General features: G+C 47.5%; 1 protein-coding gene across 1 annotated transcript; it reads left to right on the forward strand.

The window, feature by feature from the left end:
* Positions 1-87: 87 nt before the first annotated feature.
* LOC116435502 (disintegrin and metalloproteinase domain-containing protein 9-like) lies at positions 88-23768 on the forward strand. The gene is made up of 22 exons (XM_032091852.1): positions 88-193; positions 6642-6739; positions 7058-7122; positions 8172-8250; positions 9801-9877; positions 10611-10800; positions 11557-11622; positions 12076-12147; positions 12690-12859; positions 14007-14088; positions 14846-14979; positions 15191-15362; positions 15480-15572; positions 15786-15981; positions 16490-16595; positions 17027-17210; positions 17846-17926; positions 18407-18512; positions 19530-19668; positions 20143-20245; positions 20831-20958; positions 21684-23768. The coding sequence occupies exons 1-22, from the start codon at positions 88-90 to the stop codon at positions 21796-21798; spliced, it is 2562 nt and encodes an 853-aa protein (XP_031947743.1). The 3' UTR covers positions 21799-23768.
* Positions 23769-23787: the final 19 nt, after the last annotated feature.

Raw genomic sequence — 23787 nt, forward strand, 5'->3', positions numbered from 1 at the left:
GCCCCGGGGCGGTGCAGCGCAGGCCCCGGCCCGGCTCCATAAGGCCGCGGGGCCGCCGGCCGGACCCAGCGCCCCACGGGAGGGGTGATGTGGGCAGGGATTGTCATGGCCCGGGCCTGGAGCTGCCTCTGCCGCTTCCTCATCTTCCTCATCTTCCTCCTGCCGCCGCCGGCCGCGCCCGGGCCGCCCGCGGGTGAGTGCGCGGGGCCGGGCCGGGCCTGCCGCCCGCACCCCCCTCGGCCCCTAATTCCCTTTCCCGGACAGCGCCGTTCCCCCTTCCCCGTCCCCTCCGGAGGGTCGGGCCCTCCCTTGTCACCCCTCCCCAGGACCATCTGGGGAGGGTCTGGCAGCCGCTGCCCCTCCCCTGCCCTCGAAGCGTGGCAGGTGGGGCAGAGACCGCCCTGTAGCTTGGCCAGAGCGGCAGGTCCTGCCCGCTGTCCCCGTAAGCCCCGCGGTGGCTCCGCGGGCAGGGGGCGGTGGTCCCCGGGGGTCGCCGGTGGCAGCAGGAGGGTCTGTGGGTGGCAGCCCCACCTGTGCCCTGCCCAGCATCGTCTGTGCCGACGTGCTCCTGGTCAGGGGTGCTGCGGAGGGCCCGGCGGGACAGCGGGATGGATCCTTTCTCTGGACCCTGGAACTCCAGACGAGGAGGTGATCCCGGTAGTGACCTCGGGCCCCCGCACACCTGCCCGAGTTCCCCGGTGTCCCGTGAGCACTGTCTCTGCTCCTCAGTCCTCCCGTGCCGGGAGCTCTGCCAGGCTCTCACGGAGCAGGAGGCAAAGCACCCTGGCAAAGCCCGCAGAGACGCAGGGCTGCTCTGTCAGTGCAGGTGGCCTCGGCCATCGAGGAGCTCGGGTACCTGAGCCGGGCGTGGGGCAGGACCGCGCAGCCTGCTGTCCCCAGGGAGGTAGGGCAGGACTCAGTGCCATCGTTCTGCGTGGCTTTTAAGGAGTTGGTCCTGTGCTGTCCTTAGGGACTGTTCATGAATTGAGATGGTTCTGTTTATGGACTCTTATGGCTCTGATTCAAGGCTATACATACATGGCAGAAATGTCTCCTCTGTCATTGTTTCCCCCTCCTGACACGTGCACTGTGTAAAACTTTTGTGTTTGTCACTACTGCATGTTTTTATAGTCAGGTCTTCCCAGCTGAGGAATATGCAACTTGATACTGGTGCTTTATGCTGAGGACAGTGCTTATGTGGTGTGTGTCTCTCCCTGAGGGATTCTGTGCTGGAATCTCTTCCTCTCACTTGCTTTGTCGTTGCTGGAGGGTGTGTGAGCTGTGTGAGGTGAAAGCCGACTTTGAGAGGTGGCTGGTGGTGGATGTAGCACAGCAAGTTGGGAGCTCTGCCTGGAGGCCGAGGAGTGAAGTCTGAAATTATGCATCTCTGAGATATCAGGTGCTTGTGCTTCCAGTGGAGTGGTTGGTGTTTTGAGGAATAAAATTTTAGTTCCTGCCTGTAGGAAATAAACACTGGTGCTAGTTCCTGATGGTGGATGGTGGTGTTCCTCTCTGCCTTTGGAAGTCTCTGTCCCAGCTCTTAATGCCAAACCTGCCATGAAATAGAATGCACCTTCTTGGCCTGAGGTATGAGCATGAAGGAGAGGGTAGAAACCTCCAACTTTTGGGTTATAATGTAAGCACTTTTGACACACATAGGGACGTAAGGCAGAAGTGGAGTGTTACCAGAAGCCATTAATTGAAAATTCCTGAATGACCATAATCACGTGGTGATGTGTAGCCTTGAGGGGTTTTTGTGTGTGGCTTTTCCTCTCCTGCTTGTGTCCATAGGAGCCTTCAAGGTTTGACTGTATGAATTCAGAAAAATTCACAGGCAGAGACTGTTTTGTGCTACTTCATCTCTTTCTAGATACTTGGTGTCATACACATACCAGGATGTTCCAGCCAGGCTTGGCCACAATTCTTGAAGTGTCTAAATGCTCGGGTTTAAATTTCTGGGGAGATAGGGTGTTTGGTTGAAATAATTCTTTTGTTCAGATCACAGAAAACACAGCACTACCTCACCCATATTGCAACAAATCTGGGACAGTCATTCAGCAAAGAGGGGGTTTGTGGTTATTTCCTCCATGTGGAAAGGAAAGAGAGGAAAGGCAAAGAAAGGAAAGTGTACCAAACGTTGCTTCTTTAGTGCCTTGCTTTTGGGAAAAGGAAGTTTGAACCATGACGTTGGAAATTCTACATGTCTTGATCGTTATTATTTCTCAAGCTAAAATTAAAAAAAAGATAAGAATGTGCATTTCACAGTTCCCTTTGGTGGCCAAATGTAAAGCCAGCGATGTCTCCAAAGAGAAGGTTCCCACGGACTCAGCTGGGTAAGCAGAGCTGACCTTCACAGCTGGTAAGATGGGGAGGAAGTGAGTGGGCTCGGCGTGCTCAGCTCTGTCTGTGGGCACGCTGTCATGTATGGAAGGGAGGGCCTCCAGGGCCAGTGACCCACAGGAAGGGTGTCCTGGTGAGATTGCTCATCTTGCTCCAGAGGACAGCACAGCTTTACCCTGCTTCTCCTTGTGAGAAGGTGCCGAGGTGCAGAGGATGTTGTGACAGTGCCAGTGGACGCGCATGACAGTCCTTTTTGTGGAACAAGGGGAGCTGTTGTCTTGCAGACAAATTAGGCTTTAGGAAGGGCAGAAGGAATAGGGAGAGTCTAGACAGGAAACACTTACAGCACAGGTCTGGATTTCAGCAAGGGGGAGTAAGAATTTTCTAGGAAATATTTCTGTGGAAGAGCTCCGTAACCTGATCAACGTCCAACATCCCTGGTGAAATACTGAAAAAAACTTCATGAACTGTTCTGGCCAGGTTTAATGTTATGCAAATATTCCAGGTGAGCAATACATCGAGTAGATGAATTTGCTTCCCTTGCCATGATGGTTGGTCATCTCTTCCTGCCTTCTAAAGGGCACCAGCATAGCAGGAGACCCAGCAGGTCTGAAGACTGAGAGCAGGGGAGGGAGAGATGGAAAGAAAAGTCCCAAGGAGTGGTGCCCTGTAGAACAGCTGGCCAGATGTTCCCAGGTGTTTTGAAGATGAAGCACCACTGAGGCACTCTTTAGCCTTTGGGCTCTGGGAGGAGCTGAAACTGCTGGCTCCACAGAAAACATTCCTACATTTAGCAGAAGACTTGTTATCTTTGTGTTGTGTATAAACCTCTAAACATTTTTAAGTGGACTTGGATAATATTTGCATAGTGAAAGTGAAGGAGGTTTTTGCTTGCAGTAGTCCAAAGAGTAAATCCTACTAACAACTGTAACCTTAGTGCAAAAGTTAAGCACACCAAAAAAATGCTTTTCCTGGTGTGTCATTGCTTGGAGAAATCCACCAGCAGTGGTGGTTTTGTTGTTTTGAAGGACATAGGTAAGCAAGCCAGGTCATGGAAGTTTCTCCTCAGACACTGCTTGGCAAACTCCTGTATGATTCTGAAAATAGGATATGGAGAATGCAGATTGAGCTGGCAGTTGGTACCTCCCAGTCAGATGGGATTCAGGCTCCTTAAAGACAGGGATAACAATCCCAATGTTTTGAGCACTAGAGAAGTATCTGTCAGAAAGAAGGCTTTGAAAGGATGGTGCAAAGTGTTCTGCTGGGGTGGAAATAATTGTCTGTACTAGTATGAAAGGGTGAAAAATGGGGAGCAGGAGCATGTTGGCAGGGAAGGAAATAAGTGTAAGAGTAAGTTAAATGACAAGTGAATCAGACACGTGCTGTCTGTTCTGAAGGTGAGATTAACCTGTGGAGATCCATAAACACACAAAGCACGTGTGCCTTGGGATGCATGAGGCCTCACTGGGCTGTTGTGTCCTGTTCCAGGTGCTTCTGTGGGATAGGTCTGTCTCTGACTGGAGAGGGCAGCCACAACAGCCCGATATGAACAGGCAGAGGTGTAAGGAAATTCTGAATATTGATGTTTCTTAGTTGCAGGAAAGAAGAGGGATGTGTGACAGCACACTGGAAATCTAAAGATTTGGAGGCAGAGAGAAGGGAGTGAATGGTTCACGTCCTTTGGGGGTCAGAGGTACAGCTTGAAGCACATGAGCTGATCTGTTGAAGATCGGGGATGCTCGGTGGAGATGCTCCATGTGGCACTGGTCCTTCCCAGGTCCCTGATGGGCTGGATGGCTGTGTAATGCTTTTGGCATTTCTGGTGAGCAATCCCCTGCCAAAGTGTGGAATGACTGGTGCAGCTGACCTCAGCTATTAATTGTAATCAATTGATGATAACCACAGTTAACTTAATGAGTTTTGGTATTAGCTGCTGACACCTGCTCACATGCTGATGAATTCATTTTTATGAAAATAGCTTGTTTTGTGGTGTCATAGGCCACAGTCTGAACTTCCTCTTTTTAGTTTTTTTTTTTTCTTCTGTTGAAGAGTGTATCTTTTGACCTTCCTTTGCTAGGCTTGGGAAGGAGTCACAGCTCAGGAAGGATGATAATTGAGGGGAAGTGTGAGTGTAGGTGGATGTAGCTGTGTGCTGTGATTCTGTAACTGAGCCAATGACCCATGGGCATGCCAAGGTCTAGCAAGACAGGGGATGCAGTTTGACCTTTGCTGAATACAGATCTTACCTGTCAGGCACCCCCAGAACACTTTCCTGAGCACCCCCAGATCTTCCCCCAGTGTCTGGAGAGCCGTTATGGCTGTGATGTGTTCCAATGGTTTTCAAGCTCCCACATGCCACGGAGCATGCATGGAATTCCTATGGTGGATTTGGGGTGGGGAGGGGAAGGTGATTCACATCTTCCTAGTTGTCTCCAATGCTTAGTAATTAATGGCAGCCTTTAATGAGATGAGATAAATATGGTCATGGATGCAATTGCATTTTTCTGTTCAGAAACAAAATCTCAGTTCGGAAATGGGTCATCAGCATGTGTCATGTTCTCAGCAGTGACGTGGTACAGCTCCAACAGCTGCCTTGGCCAGTGGCAGAAAGCACCTGAGGACTAAAAGTCCTGTAACTGGCTGAAAAATTGATTGCAAACTGTACCTGGCCTTTTTAGGGGGAAAATGTGGGAGCAGGGTTGGCTTTCTGCTTGGCTGCACTTGTCTCTTTGGTTGGTTTTTTATTGAAATACTCTGTGCCCTCTTTGAGGGTTGCTGGTGGTATGTGAAATGCTGCACAGGGCACATGGCATGGAACAGGTAAAGAGTGGGAAGGAGAGCAGAAAGTGGGGAGAGAAATGTTGGAGCATTCAGAAAGTTGAAAATTGGCCTTTTAGTGCCGTTGCTCTAAGAGGATCCTCTTGGAATTGTACTCTTCCCAGAAATCCCTCCCAGTTCTGCTTTGTGTGATGATTCACTTATTTGTCTTCTGCTTCCAAGCTGCTCTTGAGCAAATGAGTTGTATTCCAAGCACTGCAAAGGTCGGCTGTGTGCTGCTGTTTGTGTAACCTGTGCCTCGAGAGCCTCCAGAACCTGGCCCAAGTGTCCCATCCCCACTACTGCGGGCATGTGGGAATGGCAGTGGGGAAGGAGCAAGTGCTGAGCAGTGACCTGCAGGAGCTCGGAGCTGGGTATGAGTGTGTGGTTGGAAATGACAAATGTAGAGAAGTGATTCCTGCAGTATGTGCTTTTGGTGCGCTCTGAGGGGCTGGTTTTAGCTGGATGCAGCATCTCAGTCCCATTTGAGAGATTTTGGAGGATCTTGGACACCAAACACTTGCTCACCTGCCCCAGATGTGGTGATGATTTCTGGAGACAGACAGTGAGGATAACTGCTCCCTTCCCCCTACCTTTGGTGGGAAGCTCAGACTCCTCTGATGAGCTCATTGTTTCCCTTGCCATGAGCCAGGAAAACCATTTCTCTGGATACTGCCTGTGATCCAGGTTGACCAACCTCCTGCTTCCTGGGTGAGCGGCTCCGAGCCAGGCACCAGCAGATGCCACCGCTGATGGGAGAAGTAATTTGCATGCACAATTTATTGTTGTTTACACAGTTAATATAAAACAGTTGCTTGCAAAAACTGATGAAGGGAGCTTGGACCGTGGACTTGTTAGGTTCAAGGGATCTGTCTGATGTTGCATAGGCAAATAATAAATAAAGGGATCTGTGACAGCTGCTTTGTTACGGGGATTTGTCTCACCTCAGTTGTTTTGCTGAGGCCCTTGAGGGCTCTCTAAGAGCATAATGAACAGTAGCACCAGCCTCAGGTCAGGAGTTTGGCTGTGCTGCGCAGGGCGAGGGTGAGAGGCTGAGCTGTGCCATGGGGAAGAGCAGGAGCTGCTGGAGCTCCTTGAGAGAGGCTGCACGGGGCAGTTCTGCAGCTTTGCAGCACAGGACACCTGGTTTCACACTGGGTGTCCTTGAGCGAGTTCTTGCTGTGCTGACCTGCTTTAAATGCTGATTCCTGCTGATGAAGAGCAGTGGTGTATGAGATGGGTATTGGTAAGACAGTGATTGGAAAGTGAAGATTTCAATTGGAAGCTTTCTGGACAAATTGGTGTCTTCTCTGCTGTTTGTGTTGTTTTCTCTGGCCCCTTGCAAGGCAATCAAAGTGTGCTTTGCTCTGAGGTTTGCTCTGTGCTCTTCTGCGTGTGGACTCTTCCTGAAGTGTTTTTTTCCTTGTGCCTTATCCTCTTGATTGCTTTGTTCCTTTACCCAGTGTTTCTGTTCTGCTTTCCAGGTTTCCAGGAGATTTCCCTGCTCACTTCCTATGAAGTTGTAACTCCACAGAGATTGGGAAGAGAACGGCGAGAGGCTTCCAACAGCTCCTCAATACAGGTACTGGGCACTTGCCTGCCCCAAGGCTGGGGAGGTGCTGGCTCACTGTAAATGTTCAGTAAAAAATCTGTGCTGTCCTCTTCTGGCTCTGACTCATAACTTTTCTGTGGAAGTTTTAGAAGGAAGGAATAAGAAAACCACAGTTCTATTTTGAAACCATTTCTTTCATGTGACTTTTCCCCAGTCACACAGGTAGGGATGCTAGGTTCTGGCAACAGGGACAATTATAAAATAAATTTCAGGCTCATCCGCCTTTCTTGGTTTCAAAGAATGTTTTATTCATTAACATGAGTAAAATGCACTTTTCTTTATATTCAGGACAAGGTGTCATATGCTGTTGAGATTGAGGGAAAAGAATACACGATTCATCTAGAAAAGAACAAGTAAGTAATGAATTTCTTTGAATTATTAGATTATTCAAACTGTTGTGTCCAGATGACAAGCTGGCAGATAGCACATGAATTTTGAATCCTGGGCTTCTGTGTGGAAAGTTCAGGTACATCCCAGCTCTGCAAAATGGGAAGAGATTGAGTCTTAGTGTCCTGGCCATCAGCCAGAGATGTTTTTCGATTCCTGCAGCCCTGGGGAACCCCCTTCAGAGCAGGAAGCTGCAGATTACCCTGAAGAGACCCAGGGAATCTACGACTCTTTCCATTCACAGCTAAAAATAAACAAGCTGAGCTGTATTTCAAGTAAATATTTTCACTTTTGTCTGGATTTTATTTATTGTTTTAGTTTTGTGGTTTTTCCAGTCTCAGTAGCACAAGGATGCTAATAAATGAGGAAACTCACTTTCTATCCAAGGTCTGAATACGGAGAACTCACAGCTGATATAGATGCTGTCTGTCTGGAGTTGAAGGGCCACTTGCAGCACCAGCACGTGGTCATTTACTGGGCTGCTGCTGCTCCAAACTGCCGTTGTGATAGAGACAACTCTGCAAGCCCTTGGGAAGCTCCAGCTGCTGCTTTCCAAGGCCCTGACCCTCAGAAACATGGGAATTTAGCTGCACCACATCAATGGAATTACCAGGATGGTGCAGCAGTCTTAGTTGTGGGAGACTTTCCCAATGCACTTCCTCCCTTATCTCGGGAAGAGAAGGCATGTGCAACAGATTGAGGGCTAGATTTTTTTTTTCCTGTTTGGAAACAGGCTTTTTACACAATTTAGTGGGTTTTGCTGCTTTTCCTGTCTCTGAGGTGAGGTGGTTGGTTTGAACATTAGCAGTTCTACCATTCTGGTCTCTTGAATTTTGCTGTGAAAATATACAATTTCTTTGTTAGTTTTGAAGGGTTTTCCTTTTTAATGTTTCCTTATTTAATTGCAATTTACCTATTTGTCACACTTCTGATTAGGACCATCTTACTGTTCTGCTCCAATGTCACAGTCATTTCGTGAAATTCCTCTTGTATTCCTTCTCTCCTTTCATTGCAGAGAACTGCTGCCCAAAGATTTCACAGTTTATACCTATAACAAGGAGGGAAAGTTGCAACTGGAATATCCAGATGTCCAGGTAGGATTTCTTTCTATTCATACCCTCACTGAAGGTGACTGGAACGCTGAGCATCTGTGGGATGAGGGAGTTGGGATTACAAAAGGATAGTTGTATTTTCTCCTGGGCCACCTTCAGAACCAACCGCCCTCTTCCTGGAGAGAATCCTTAATTTTGGATGAGGATCTAACCTGTAAGAGACCTGTGTTTTCTGATGTGGGGCTGGTTGCTGTCTCATTGAAAGCTGCTCTTCTCTAAAAGGCAGTGCTGCCGTCCGCTGTTGGTATCTCATTGTTGGAGTGGTCCTGTCCTTGTCTCACAGCCCGGTGCGGGGCTGATGTCGCTTCTGGCCTCTGCTGCCTTCCTCCAAGGGCTGGAGCCCGCAGGGCAGCGCTGGCTGCTCCGGGGACTGAACAGGCAGCTTTGTTTTTGCTTTTACACACAATGAGCTTCCAGACTGGTCCTTGAGCCACAGTGAACTGTCAGCCACTGGCCCGTCCGTTCAGCAGGGCTGGCTGTTAGGAGCTAACAGCTTCTGAGGGTGGGCAGGCGGTCTGTTAGTGCTGGCATTGGGGACCTGCTGGACAGGATGGATGACATCAAGTCTGAAGGACCTTTGAGAGGGATGTGATCTGTGTAGTGTTGGGGTTATTCCACGGAAAGCAAGTTTGCAGCCCTCTTTCTGTACAAGCAGGCTGCCTGACATGTTGCCTTTAAAAATGTAGAATTAAAAGCAAGTTGTGTGATACAAAATGCATGAGTGCTTTTCTAATGGCTTCACTCTTAAGGATCAGTGTTGTTCCTTTGAAAGGGGAAGTATTAGTCATACATGATTCATAGGATCTTGTTCTTGAAAATAGAGCACCTGAGTCAAATGACTATTTTGCTTCCCAGTTAAAAGGGATTGGTTAGAGGAAAAATGCTTTTTCTGCATTTTCTTCTGACGGGAAAAATGCTTTTTCTGCATGAGGTCACAGAAGTCACACTGGCCCCGAAGGATTAGCACATCCCCTCCTTTCTTTCTGCATTCCTTGCTGAGCAACAGATGATAGAATATGTATTATAGACCCCTATATCAATGTCCAAAAAACCTATGCCAGAGAAAATAGAGTGTATTTGCCCCATGCTACCCCTTGGCTATTTTCCAAAATACGTATATACAGAGTACACAGTGGAAGTACTCCATCTGTCAGGGCTGATGAGGGCTGCATTGTGCAGCCAGAAAGCTCTGGCAGCGCAGCACTGGCTGGTGTGGACAGCAGGTGTTGTCCCTCCTCCTGCTACAGAGAGGTGACAGACAAGCCAGAACTTTTTGCCAGAAGACTGAAGAGTAATTTGACCCAACTTTGTAGGGAGGGGCTGGCCTTGAAATATTTGAGGCAGGGTGGAGGACAGAACAGGAGAGGGATAGCCTAGGTCAAGTTAAGAAACCCAGCTGTGGTAAACTTGACTTAATACATTCTGTGTTCTTGAGTTGTAATCACTGCTGGTCAGTGGCAGAGCAGAGATTGCCCTGGGTGTGCAGGAATGCCTGAAACATGTATGTAATGCACCCTTGTTTTCCCATCCAGGATCACTGCCATTATCAGGGATACGTGGAGGGGACCCTGGATTCCCTGGTGGCTGTCAGCACTTGCTCAGGGCTCAGGTAGCACAACTCCTCCTTTGTGTCCCGGCTGTCCCACTGGGGCTGCTGAACCTGAAACCCAATTCTGCTGTTTTTAACTGTGCCTCAGCCAGTCAGGGAGTCACTGGCTGCACTGAGCTGCCTTGGTGCTGTTGTCCTGTGCCATCTTTTATTCAAGGAGTTCATGGATATTTGAAGTACCATCAAATAAGTTATTAATGCAGTTTGTTATCAGAGTACAGTAAGTTGGTTTTGGCACACATTTGGCTTATTTTCTAACTTGCAGAGATGGTCATGGCAGCTGTACCTAGTGCAGAAATGGAAAGTTGAACACTAGTCTCCAAATTTCACAAAATTTGCCCTAAACCTTGTGCACCTCAAGTCTGATGGAATTTTTTCTGCTTTGGGCTAATTGCCTTATATTCTGTTCCACTGATTTTTTTTTTTTGCAGGGTTGTGCCAGGCACCAGGGTGGCAATAGTGTATTTGAACTAAAGCATTTCTGCTTAAGACCTGTGATGTAATTCCTGGGGCATTGCAGAGCCTTACAGAAGTATTTAATTTACTGCATTTGTAAGGCCCTACTCAGTGAAAGGCTATTGCCAGGCCTGAAGTGGTGTGCTGCTTCACAGGAGCTGAAGTATAGGCAGGCTTTGGTTATCCAAGAATAACTGTTCCTTTGTTTAGCTGTAAAAATTGTGGGTACTGTCCTCTGTGCTTAGTGCTGGATTTCTCACACACTGCCATATTTTAGGGGTTTGGTGACAATAGGGAACGTCACCTATGGGATTGAGCCCATGGATTCCTCTTCTGGCTCTAAACACATTTTATATCGACTGGAGAACGTGAAGAAAGAGCCCACAACGTGTGGAGTAACCGCTGAAGGCCAGGAAGGGGAACATGCAGAGGGAAATCTCCATCCCAGTATGACCCAGCTGCTGCGGGTAAGTCCTCCCCAGTCCCGCATAATGGAGTTTGTGAGTTCATTTAAGAGTATGGAAGCAGCTTATCAGATTTCCTGGGACTTAGCACATACCTAAAGGTTTATGATTTGGGGGTTTCTGCACTACTGGAAAACTCAGTTCCTTCTGCAAAAGCAGCCAGAGTTTTCTCCTGCTTCTGCACATGGCAGTGAGGATGGGGCAGCTGGCTGGAATATTCCTAGGCTTTTTTTGGTGACTTTTAAGGGCAGGAACGTGACCCTCATGGAGATGCTTGTTAACAAAGTGCTGCATCAGGAGCCAGGAGAATATTGTTGTGTTTATTCCATCCTCCTCACCATCACAGTAGCAGTTTGGTTTGAAGGTCCCCCTTGTCCTTCAAGGACTGCCTGTACAGGAACAAGACTGAAATGAAAGCAGGAGAATGAAGTGTTGTGTTTCGCTTAAAGATCATTGGTATTTGCTTGTAGAATCTTTCTGCTCCTTTATAAAAGTGTGTATTGACTTTCCAAAGCAACCTGGGCACAGGTCCCTTGCTTTTGAAGCAAGGGAAATCTTTGTGCAGCTGAATTTTAGTGTAAAACACAGAGGCTGTCATTGCATTGGATTACACTGCTTGGGTTTGGCACTGTGTGCTTTGGGTGTGACTCAAACCACTGGTGGCATCAAGTGAAATCTGACAATGTCATGAGGGGTTTTTGTTAACACTTGAATTAATTAATCTGAAGTTGTCTAAAACCTTTTTTTTTTTTTCCCCAGAGGAAGAGGGCGGTCCTGCACCAGACAAGATACGTGGAGCTGTTCATAGTTGTGGATACAGAAAAGGTGGGAGTTGTGTGTGGCTTTCCCCCTTTTTTTTTTTTTTTTTTTTTTTTTTTTTTTTCCCCCTCAGGAGAGGGCCTGGAAAGCCCTCAGGCTTCATTACTCCCAAAAAGGATTCTTGAAAAACACTCGACACTTTACCCAAGTTGTGCAAATATGCTACCCTAGAAGTGGATAAAACATGTGCTATGCAGTCCTCCTCAGAAAAGGAGTAAGCCATCAGACAGGGAGAGGTTCTGTCAGCAAGGAATCCCGTAGTGTAAGGAAAGCACACAGTAAAAACTGCCTTTGCTGTTGTCTTTGGAATATTGAGCTGCTGAGTAATAGCAGTGAAGATGTTGTTTCTTGGTTAGCATCTTCTGGGAGGTTTGGAGCCAGGCAAAAATGTTCTGTTCCTTTTGCTAAGTGTTGTCTTTATCTCTTCTCTTTGTGATACTAAGTTTCTTTGTCTTGTAGTTTGAAGATTTTGGGAAGAGTGAAACAGAAGTAAGAGAACACATGGTGCAGCTGGCAAACTTCCTTGACAGTGTGAGTAGGAGGGATGCTGTGTGCTGCAGCCCTGCTGCCTTTTGTAAATGTCCACCTTGGGGTCTGTTCTGGTACCACTTTGGGGAATGCATCACCATGGAAGCTTTTCCACCTCTAAATTCATCTGCACTTATCCACCTTGAGAATTCGTTTAGGGAACTTTTCCAACCAGTGCTACATCCAGTGAGTGACAGGACAGATGGTTGCAATTATTGCAATTCTTTTTTCTGTGTAAAGATTAGAGAAAAAGTATAACTCTACTATTTCACATGATACTTGTCAGAATTGAGATTTCTTTTTATCTCTGTTTTGTATGGTCTTACAATGTAGCCAGTGTGGCATTTAAGCATTGATCCTGTAGCTGATGAAGGTCTAAATCACAGAGAAAATCCATTCTGATGGTTCTGGTTGTGTGCTAGCTGTGAAAAAAGAGTCAAACCTGCACAGAAAAGATGGATACTTGCAGTAAGATCTATAACACCAGGACACTTGTTTTTGTCTGAAGATATTTATTAATATTTCTCCTCTTTTGTTCTCCCCAGATGTATGTTATGTTGAACATCCGCATTGTGCTGGTTGGTTTGGAGATCTGGAAGCATGAAAACATCATCAGCACAGATGGTGGGGCTGGGGATGTGCTGGCGAATTTTGTGCAGTGGCGAGAGAAAAACCTCGTTTTGCGGCGGAGACACGACAGTGCCCAGTTTGTCCTGTGAGTAGCAGCTCCTTCCCTTCAACCCCAAGAAGCTTATTCTGTTCCTGCCCAGCTGTAGTGCCAGAAGCAGCTGCTGTATTTCAGAGAGTCCTAGGCACTCTGCTGTGGTTTATGTCTTGTGAAAACATTCTGGGTCAAGTTAAGCATTTTTAAGAAGGTTTCTGTGCTCTTTAATTTCAGTGTCCTCTGACAGATGTATTGCTAAATAACACTTTTTTTTCCTCATCCCACAATGTTCTACGTTGCATGGTATAAAGCTTCGGCTCAGATAGTCCTTTGTCACATTGTAACAGGTTGGGCTTGTGATCCAAGGGGATCCAAGGGCCTTTTCCACTTGAAAATGAGCACAAACCTGTTGCAGAATGTTGCATTTTAGTGGAGACAAAGTTGTTTCTGCAGTTGGCTTCCAGAAGCTGGTGACCTGGTTTGAGTTTGCCATGGGATGTTAATCTGTCTGGCCCTGCTCCCTCAAGCAAGCCCAGAGGTTCCTGAGCTGTTCCCTGCCCCATTCCAGTGCCCCAGTGCACTTTCTGCTCCTGCAGATAGTGCAGGCCCAAAGCAGGGAAAGGGCAGAGGTGCGAGCACAGCAAAGTCTGCCCTCCCCTTCCTCTGGGAGCTGGGAGCCTCCTCTCCCAGCACAGCAGCATGCAGGTGATGGAGGCAAATGTCTGAGGAAATACTAATTTTAGAAGTTCTTTTATGTGCAGTAAAATGTGGTGTATTTTGCTGTGGCACTTAACCTCTAAGAACAAAATAGAGAGCAATGAGAAGGAAGTTGAAAAAGGAAGAATCCATGGAGTTGTTCATACCAGAAAGGCAGATGACAGCCAATTAAACCAAATGATTTTAAGGGTGGACCATTGAGCTCTTTATATGCAGAGGGATGATATGGAAGAGGCTGACTTTGTCTGTAAACGCTTGTCTTAAATTAACAGAATAAAGGCATCTTGAGCAGAAAGCAAAAGCTTAACTGGTGCATTTGTGCCTGCAATCAGTAGCAGTGCTCCTGGTAGTGCTCCTGTGTCAGCCTTGGAAAGCTGGAGCAGCAGGATTTGTGCCCCACAGGCAGGAGTGGTGTGCTGATATGGGCTGTGTGTGTCTGTACAGACAGATGATGGCCTCTTGTTTCTCTCCATGACTGTAGGAAGAAGGGTTTTGGTGGCACAGCTGGAATGGCCTATGTGGGAACAGTGTGCTCCAAGAGCCATGCAGGAGGCATTAACGTGGTGAGATTTCTTTAGTGATCTCTGAATGTCATTGAGATCAGAGTTTGCACTCTGGAAGTCTTCCTGGAAGCACAGAGTCTTTCTTAACAAAGCTGAAGTATCTTAGTGGGGCTCTTATGTTGTCCCCAACAGTTTCTGACACTTCCAGGATATCTGGATCACAACTTCTCTGTAGTCTTCTGCTCAGCTTCCCCTCTGCTCAGTGTGCAGCACTCATGCAAAAGGATTTCTCAGAATTTCTTTGTGTCGTTTTAAGCATCTCTGCCTCAAAAGTTTGTGGGAGCTTTGGGTGTTCTCAAATCTGTTCTGTACTGGCTGACCTGCAGCTGTGACCTCCCTGAGCAGTGCTGCTTCACTGCATGTTTTATATGGAATTGCAGAGCCTTAATGAACCAAGCTGCTGGTCTCAGATAACCGGCAATCCCAGAAATCTGGTTTCTTTGGACCAGTGACAGAAGTGCTGGAATTTGTGCATTTCAGGAGAACTGGGCTGGTGTGGAGAGTTCTAGTTTTTGTGTTAATGTTGCAGCTGCTCTGGAAAGTGGAGGTCGTTGGGTAGTGTCCCAGAGAGGTTTCTCTGAGGGCTCTTATTGCTAAGCAAATTCCACACACTTGGTTGGAAATCTGGCACTGTTGATCTGAGAATCCTGATAATGTAGAGACAGAATGGCAAAAGTGTCTCCTTGGCACATAAGTAAACACTGACTTTGTCAATATAAGCTCTCTTCTGACTGCCTTCTGTGTCGCTTCTGTGCAGTTCGGAAGGATCAGTATCCAGATGTTTGCATCCATCATGGCTCACGAGCTCGGCCATAACCTGGGGATGAACCATGATGATGAACGAGTCTGTCACTGTGGGGCAAGCAGCTGCATTATGAGCTCTGGAGCATCGTAAGTAGCTGACCAAGGGGATGAAAAGAAGGCTCAAAATGCCCCATCCACGTGCTTTGTTTTTATGGATTACTTTCACCTTCAAATTCCCCTTGCAAAGAGCCATGTTATGCTTGTAATGGGGAAAGCAAACGTTTCCTTTGTTCTGCAAACACAGGGAATGCTGGTGGGTTGGCTTAGTGTAAAGTTCAGCCCATTTTCTCCACTGCAGGGGATCGAGGAACTTCAGCAGTTGCAGTGCAGAAGACTTTGAGAAGCTGACACTCAACAAAGGTGGGAGCTGCCTGCTCAACGTTCCAAAGCCTGATGAGACCTACAGCATCCCGTACTGCGGGAACAAGCTGGTGGATGCTGGGGAGGAATGTGACTGTGGCTCACCAAAGGTTCGTAGCTGTGTGTTTTCCCAGTGCTGCCAGGGCAGCCTCGTGCCTCTCACTCAGAGGGGACTGTATGTGACAGAGGGGGAGATCTTGTGACATTCACAGCACTTCTGTCCTCAGGAGTGTGAAAGCGATCCGTGCTGCGAGACAGGAACTTGCAGGCTCCGAGCCAGTGCTGAATGTGCTTATGGTGACTGCTGCAAAAACTGCCAGGTAGGAGACTTTGGTGTCGTTTGGAAGTTGAGAAAAGGAGAGCATTGGCTTAGTCAGTGCATCTGTGAGAGTGAGTTGTCCTGCATGCCCACAGCCCCACGAGGGCTTCAGATCAGTCCCTTGTTTGGAGCATATATTGGGCCAGGTGCAGTGTCTGTCTCTGCTGGGAGGTTCCTGCTTTCTGATGCAGTTTTCCCTCCCCTCTCTCTTCAGCTCCTTCCTGGAGGCACTGAGTGTCGGGCAAGTACCAACGAGTGTGACCTCCCGGAGTACTGCAATGGCACATCACAGTTCTGCCAGCCGGACTTCACCGTGCAGAACGGGCACCCCTGCCACAACCAGGAGGCCTATTGCTACAACGGTGTGTGCCAGTACCACGACGCACAGTGCCAGGATATCTTTGGCTCCAGTAAGGAAGGGCACAGTGTTACAATCTTTCTAAGAGATGTAACTAAAGAATACACTAAGTTCATTTAATATACTTACTTGCTTTTCTGTAACAAAGACCAGCTGGCTTTGGCAGAGGACTTGAAGCAGTGGTGGTAATGGCTTAGCATAATGGTCATGCATTCTTCCTGTGTTACACTTAGTGCTGTGCTGGGGATTTAAGTAATAATTTTGTTGCACTTATCATTTTTGGTACAGTGGGGTTTTTGCTGTATAGGGCTGTAAAGAAATATCAAATGCTAGAACTGACTCAGGTTAAGTAACTGTTTTTCTCCGTTTTTAAACTTGGAACCTTGTAATTCTGACGTTGTAACCTCTTTAGTGTTTTGATCAAGTTCCTAAGCTTGCTGCTGCATGGCAAATACTTGGTGTAGCAGGGTAGTTGCTCTGGGTACAGGACATACTGTGTGAGATGTTTCTGTGCCTGGGTAACGTGGCTCCTCTCTCTGGGGATGGGCTGTTGTTTGCAGAAGCCAAAGCAGCCCCCAGCAGTTGCTTTACTGAAGTGAATTCCAAGGGGGACAGATTTGGCAACTGTGGTTTCCATGGCCATGACTACAAGAAATGTTCCAGCTGGTGAGTTGAGCCCAGTGCATTGGGAAGTTCTGAAATGTATCATTGGGGATCTGTATTTGGGTGCTGTAGTGTCAGTTTGGGATGATGTAGCAGGGGCACAGGGAAGGGATGCAGGGCTGTGGTGAGGAGAGCGTGTTCCACGTCTCCCATCAAGGATTGTGCTTTTCCTAAGTGTTCACATATGGGAAGATGACAAGCAAATCATCATGTTTTCCTTAATGTAGAGATTCCAACAGCTTATAGAAAGAAGGGATAAACTTCTCTTGCAGCACTGGAATGAAGCCCAGTTCAGTTTTATTTGTCGAGTTGCCTCAATTTTGTTTTCAAGTAGTATCTTCCAGTAGAAAGGAAAGATCGTATCAAACACATGGTAGTCTCCTCCTCAGAATAAATTCAAGTGTCACTACAGTGTTCCTATGTTGCTGTTGTAGGAATGCCATGTGTGGGAAGCTGCAGTGTGAAAATGTGAAAGCCATGCCTGTGTTTGGAATCAAGCCTGCTATTATCCAAACTCCCATCAAAGGCTCTCTATGCTGGGGGGTGGATTTCCAGCTGGGCTCTGATGTCCCGGACCCAGGGATGGTGAATGAAGGCACCAAGTGTGGTAATGGAAAGGTAATTAAAAAATGATATCCTAATGTAATAATTCGGGGTATTCATGGGAATAAAATTTTCAGCTGCATTGTTTCGTGAATAGTTATGACCATTATTTTTTGATGCCTGTAGTTAATGTAAAAGTAAAGGAATCCATTGGTTCCCCCCACAGGCCAGTACTGCACTGCATGTGCATCAAACATTTAATGGGCCTTTCATTTGTAGGTGAAGCGAAAGAAATTGAGTTTGTTGAGAGCCAGAATCTTTGCTTTGTGAATGAGCAGGAGGAGCCAGGCCCACACAAATGCCTTGAAGACAACTTTCAATTAAAATCCAACTAAACTAAAGAGTGCAGAGGCTTAGCCCTAGTGGAGGAATGTGCATTCCACATGTCCTTACTGGGCACAATTTAATTGCTGTTCCTTTACATTCAGACTGGAGACAAAAGGCTCCAGTGCCAGCTCAGCCCCATGCTGAGAGGCCTTTTGTGGAACAGAGTTTCTGCAGAGTTTGGAATTATCAGTGAGAGTGTGTGAGGCTTTGTGGCAGGAAGCACAGCATGGCTGTGGAGCCCCGAGCTAGGAGCAGGGATCTGGGGAGGCAAGGGGGCACTGAAATGCCATCATCCCTCATCTGTGTGCATCTCTGTTCCCCAGATCTGCAGGCACTTCCAGTGTGTGAGTGCCTCTGTCCTGAACTATGACTGTGACGTGGAGAAGCAGTGCCATGGGCATGGGGTAAGCAGGGAAGAGAGGCAGCAAGTTTTGAAGTGGTGATTAGTAACTTTATTTTTCTGTTTTGTTGAACTGTAAAGCACTCTATAAAATGCCTCTTGACAAGAGGACCTGTAGTAGTGTCAAAAAAATCTTTAACAAAACTCTCTGCCAGGCAAGAATTCCCAGTTCCAGTATTACTAATGAAATTTGACTCTGCATCTCACAAAGAAAAAAAAAAAACCAAAACAACAAGCAAAGCCATGGCGTGTAAGCCGTTGGGATAGCTAATCCTTGGAAGCTCTTCCTGAACAATGCTGTGTGTGCTCAGTCATGTGAAATCTTGGGATGCCTGGCCAAGGACTGTTTGGAATTGATTTGGGAGTTACTGGGTAGAGTTCTCCAGGCTGAGCAATACGAGGGACAGAACAGGTCGTGGCTGCTGCACGCAGATTTAAATGCATAGAGATGGAAGTTACTGAGTATTTGTGTTTTGGAATACAGGTGTGCAACAACAACAGGAACTGCCACTGTGAAGCAGGATGGGCCCCCCCTTACTGTGACTCCAAAGGCTACGGGGGCAGTGTGGACAGTGGCCCTCCCTACAACGGCAAGTGGCTGTGAGGGCTGGGGCTGGGTGTGCCAGGGCAGCCGATGTGTTGGTGAACTTTGGGGGATGGCTCTGCACGAGGTTTCACTGGCAAAGAATTCTTGCAGAGGTTTTCTGCTCAAGGTGTTGCCCTTCTCTCTCGGGATGCTGGGGTAGGGATCTGTAAGGATCTGGACTGGTTTAGTTCAGGTGATTTCTGCTACCTTGGAGCAAAGATCCTCTTGGATTTCTCTGTGTCCCGGCTGGGAAGGGGAGCCCCAGTGAAGGGAAGCATGATTTCTGCATGCCAGAAAGCAAACTGACAGAGCTGGGGTGCTTGCTTTGCTCACTGAGGGTTTGAAGGTGAAATAGGAAGCCAGAGCCAAGCTCTAATTTGGAGAAAACTTAATGCTGTGTCCATGTGGAGTATACAAAGATGGGATTGGTGTAACTTCTGTAGGCTGCAAGAATGATCTTTTCATAAGCTGGTGTGGGTTTGGGAAAGCTAGGCACTGTGATGCAGTAACAGGCTGGAGGAACACATCGGAGCTTGGGCAGATCCCTCAAATCATCAGACAAAAAATGGAAAGGCTGTTTTCGTACAGCCTGCAGGGGAGAAATTGCTGCATATAAAGATGTCAAGATTAAGAACCCAAGTTTTTTGTCTACAGCAAACAGTGATTGGAGAAGAGGGAGATTTAATAGCAGACCAAAAGGCAGAAGCTCTGTTGTCCTCTCTTGAAAGAGCTTTAGTAATGAAGCATTACAGTAATGAAAAATGAGGATTGATCTCCTAATTTAATGTGCTGTTGCAGCCCAGGGTATCATGATAGGTACGGCTCTAAAAGATAAACAAAACAGAAAGGATCTATTTGGGCATATATCTTGCAGTCTTACTGGATTCTTTTGGGGTTTTTTTCTATGAAAAATGGAAAACAGTTATAGAACCATTCCTACCAAATATTTGCCGCTATTATGAGTCAGATGGTGGTAACACCATGTAAAACTTATTTCTTCTCCGTGGTTTTGTCCCCTCAGACAAAGACACCTCGCTGCGCAATGGGCTGCTGGTGTTCTTTTTTCTGGTCCTCCCACTCCTCGTAGCTGCTGCTCTGGCCTTTGCAAAGAGAGACAGGCTGAAGCGATGCTTCAGGAGGCTGATGTCCCGCTGCCATTCGTGAGTGCCTTCTCCTTTCTGCCTTCTCCTCTGCCCTTTGAACAGTCCATGGATGTTTGTTTACACGAGCCAGTGCCAAAGTGTGGAGACATATCTCAGTCCCAGGATGTCAGGTAAAGGCCCCTGCATCCAGTGGCACATGTAGCTTGCCTCTGGCAATGACAGAAAAGATAAATTCATCCCAAATCAAGAGAGCAGAGAATTTTCTCTTTACTGTTACGTTTGTTCTTGTGCATTTGTGATAGGGGTTTATATTTTTGGGTCTCATCTATTTATAAAAGGGCAAAAGGAAGCTGCCAGAGTCCTGAACAGAAAAGGGTTGTTGTTTATTAGATTTGTGGTAAATATTATCTTTCTCACACTTGATATGTGCTAAGATAGTATAAATCCAGCTGTCAGGTTCACAGTGCCTGGGTTCATGGCCTGCACAGTCTGGGTTATGTGCTCACACAGTCCATATCCATTGGATTTCAGGTCACTTCAGTCACCTCCTCCCCAGCCAGACACCGAACCCAGGGACTACCAGCAGAGAGGCTTCTCCCGTGGCATGCCTTATGCTCCAAGAGCTGTACCCATGGTAGGAATCACGTACTTTCCTTTAGCCTGTTTGTTACTCTCAAGTAAAGAGATGAAGGCAGTTTATATCATTTTTGCTCTATTAAAAGCTTCAAAGTTACTTCTTCATTTCTCAAAATTGTGTTTCTCCTTGATGAAAAGCAGGGAGAATATTTGTTTCCTAAGGGTTGTGTGGGGGGCTCCTCAGTTTCCCAGTTTAAGCTTTGGCCCAGGCTGTGCTTGCCTTGACAAGCAGTTTACCTGCTTTTTCCTCATGACAGAACACCCACCCCACATGAGAAGGGTGTCTGCCAGCTCCCCAGCCCCTTTCCTTGTCAGAGCAGTTGTCCTCTGAAAGCCACAGCCACCCAGAGCACACTCCCAGAGCAAACCAAGTGCTGTTGTGATTAGCCCTTAGGTGTTTTTCAAAATCCAGCACTTTCCAGACTGCTGTTGCTTCTTCCTACTGAGTTTCTCAGAGGAAAGAACAACTCTGACATTGCCAGGCTGGTTTGCAAGTGGTCTTGAATGCCACTTGTTTAGTGACGCAAATACTTGGATTCCTTCTGTGCAATTTGTGAACATTCTCTTTGTATTTTCTTTCTAGGATATGCATCCAAATACCTTTCCTGTCCCGGCTTACCCAGTTAACCAGCACCCTCAGCAGGCTTTCCACCAGCCCTACTACTCCCCGCCGCAGTACCCGGTGCAGCAGCCACACAGGGCGCCCAGCAGGTCAGTGGAGTTACTGTAAATGCCCCTTGGCAGTGGCACTGATGGGTTTTCTTGTCCTGTCCTTCACTGCCGGGAGCCCTGGGGTGTTCCATCACGTGTTGTGTGCAAGCAGGGCTGACTTTTCACTGGCAGAAGTTTCTCCTTCACTTCACCCTGAAAGGCAGCGCATTCATCCTGCGCTGTCATGGCTGTGTGGTGATGAATGAGGCTCACAGCACTGCTGTGGGGGAAGATTAGCCCAGCAGGTGGATGAAAGGCCTGTTAAAATAGTCAGTTTAAAAGCAAATTACTCAAAAATCTGTCGTTTTGCTGATTTGTGAATGTTATGGCCAAGTGCAAAACCATTTCTCTTAACTTTGAACAGAAAGTTTTCCTTTATTTTTCATCTTTTTAATCGTGCTTGTAAAATGCAATCGTGTGCCATGGCACACACAGACCCAGGAAGTGCCAGGTACTGAGTGGGAGCACCCCAGTGTAGTTCATGTTGGTGGGGCACTTGGGCGGGGGGGTCTTTAAAGGATTTTGGGAGAAAAGGTGAGTTTTAACAAATGGAGGTTCCCTGAGAATTTCAGGCAGTTTAAGGCCCAGTGTGCCCGTGGCATGTTCCAAATGAGTCTTGGTGTGGGAGCAGTGGTGTGGTGGCTGGGGATGCTGGCTGTGGGCGTGGGAGGGCTGTGGGTGGTGGGTGCTGCAGGACTGACCGCGCCTCCTCTGTCCCCTTGCAGGCCCCCGCCCCCGCAGCAGAAGGTTGTACCTCAGGGACTGCCGCCACCACAGCAGAAATGTTTACCTCAGGGACAGTATTTCCCTTCCCGACCGGCACCTTTGCCTCCCAAATAGCTTTTGGCTTCCTCGGGGCCTTCACATGAGCTGACCTGTTCACTGCGACGGCTGAAATTGCAGTTCCCCTTCTGGCATCCCGCAGCAGTGCCCTCCCTGCTGCAGCCTGGGACAGGGCAAGCGAGAGATCCAAACCAGGAATGTAGAACTTTACACTAAATAAATACCTCGACCAAAGCTCCAGGGACTGAAACACCCAGCCCCTTCCTCGCTCTGTCCAAGCTTTGCTGCTGCAGCCAGGCTGGCAGCAGGAGTGCAGCAGCCTGCAGGGAAATAATCCTGAAATCCAGCACGTGGATTTGGGCTTCCCCATTTCTGCCATGAGCCCTGGTAAGGAAATTGTCCAATTTGTTGTTGTCTCTCTGACTGTGAGCAATTGGAGTAACCTGTTCGCAAATCGAGGAGATCCGGTCAGTTAATTTACAGTTACTCTGCATGGACTGGAAAGTGTTTCCTGTGTACACCTCGATGGCATAAATGGAGTGAGGTCTCAGAGGACTTTTTCAGAGGAAGAGAGAGATTTTAAACATGTTTATGCATGTATATTATGTTTATAGATGCATAATAATGCACTTAAATTCTTAACTCCATGCTGACTGACACTAAGCTGTGCTATAGGAGCACTGAGTTTAATGCTTTTTAATTGGAGTGGCTAAATGAGACTCCTGTACTAATTCCCACTAATACATGGATGGGCAGTGGCCATAAAGGTACGAGAAGACATGGCCATATTCTGGTTTTAAAAAATGGGGTGCTGTTAGGTTTTGATTCAAGTCTAAAGACAGAACAGCAGTCCCTGCAGAACACTGGGATGTGGGAAGTGTCTCTGCCTGGACCACCAGAGCTTCTCTGAGCACTTTAAATGGGAACCTGGTGACTGATGCACCCCTTCTTTTAATACCCAAACCTTTGTAGTGTCAGTCAGGATGCCTCTGGGCTACTGTGTGTCAGACTAGACTGCCTTCTGCTCCCACACCATGGGCTAGACTGGATTTTGGAGCTCCTCCTGAGCAGAGGTGCTCAGCATCCACTGTGCTAGGAGAGGGAGCTGTGGATCCTGATCCCGTGATGCCGTGGGTAGAAGCTGGATGTCATGGTCACAAGTAGGAATCTATTGCACAACTTGCTAAAAGTGAGGTTCTATTGCACAAACTTGCTAAAAGTGAGGGAAGTGCTGAAGAGAGTGCTGGGCTGTTTCACTCTGTGCTCGCCACAAGCACAGCTCGATCTGTAAAATCCCCCTAATATTGCCAAAAAATAATCTTTTCCTCTGTATATACATACATAAATATATATATAGTGTGTGCAGTAATAAAATACTTGAACTCCTGTGGTTTCCCATAAACTTAGACTAAGATTTATAACACAATTAAAATCTGTAAAATGTCACCTAGAATTTTACCAACTGTACTGGTGGGGGGGTCTCCTTTTTGTTCCAAGATAATCAATTACTTCCTAATGTTGCTGTGTCCCGCTCTGCCTGCCTGTCTGTCTGTTACAATGAGCTCTGCAGCTGGATGCAGCCCATCTCCAGCCCTGGTCAGAGGGTGGGGAGAGAGGAGGGGATCCAGGGAATGAAGTCATCCAGAGAGATGTACTTAGCTGTGTGTGACACGCTGTGTGTGTGAACTAAACTATGCTGAAAATGGTGCCTTTACAAGACAAAGAGTTTTTGTACTCCCAGCGTGCACATTGGAATAGCCACAGTTGCGGAGGGCAGGGACGTGTGGTTTTAGAAGCTATCCCAGGGACAGGAAATAGCTCCAGTTTTTGGTGTCAAATACTGAAGATGACTACTGACTTTCTTTTGTAAAGGATACCTGTCCCTGGGCAGGTCTGGAGCTGGCGCGGCCGTGGTCGACACCCACGTTCACCTCCGCAGCCGGCCCCACGCTGGTCTCTGGCCAAAGGGCTGTTCCCAACCCCTTTGTACAGACCCAACAAGCAATAAAGATGCCAGTTTTGTACAAGTCTCTGCCTCAGCCTCTG

Source organism: Corvus moneduloides, chromosome 27 (genome assembly GCF_009650955.1).
Source record: "Corvus moneduloides isolate bCorMon1 chromosome 27, bCorMon1.pri, whole genome shotgun sequence".
Lineage (NCBI taxonomy): Eukaryota > Metazoa > Chordata > Aves > Passeriformes > Corvidae > Corvus > Corvus moneduloides.

Bases quoted from the DNA above. Each gene is read 5' to 3' on its own strand.
- LOC116435502 (XM_032091852.1), top strand. From the start codon at position 88: ATGTGGGCAGGGATTGTCATGGCCCGGGCCTGGAGCTGCCTCTGCCGC. The intron at 17,927-18,406 runs GTAAGCAGGGAA...TTTGGAATACAG, and splicing joins AGCAGTGCCATGGGCATGGG to GTGTGCAACAACAACAGGAA. The intron at 20,246-20,830 runs GTAGGAATCACG...TTTTCTTTCTAG, and splicing joins CTCCAAGAGCTGTACCCATG to GATATGCATCCAAATACCTT.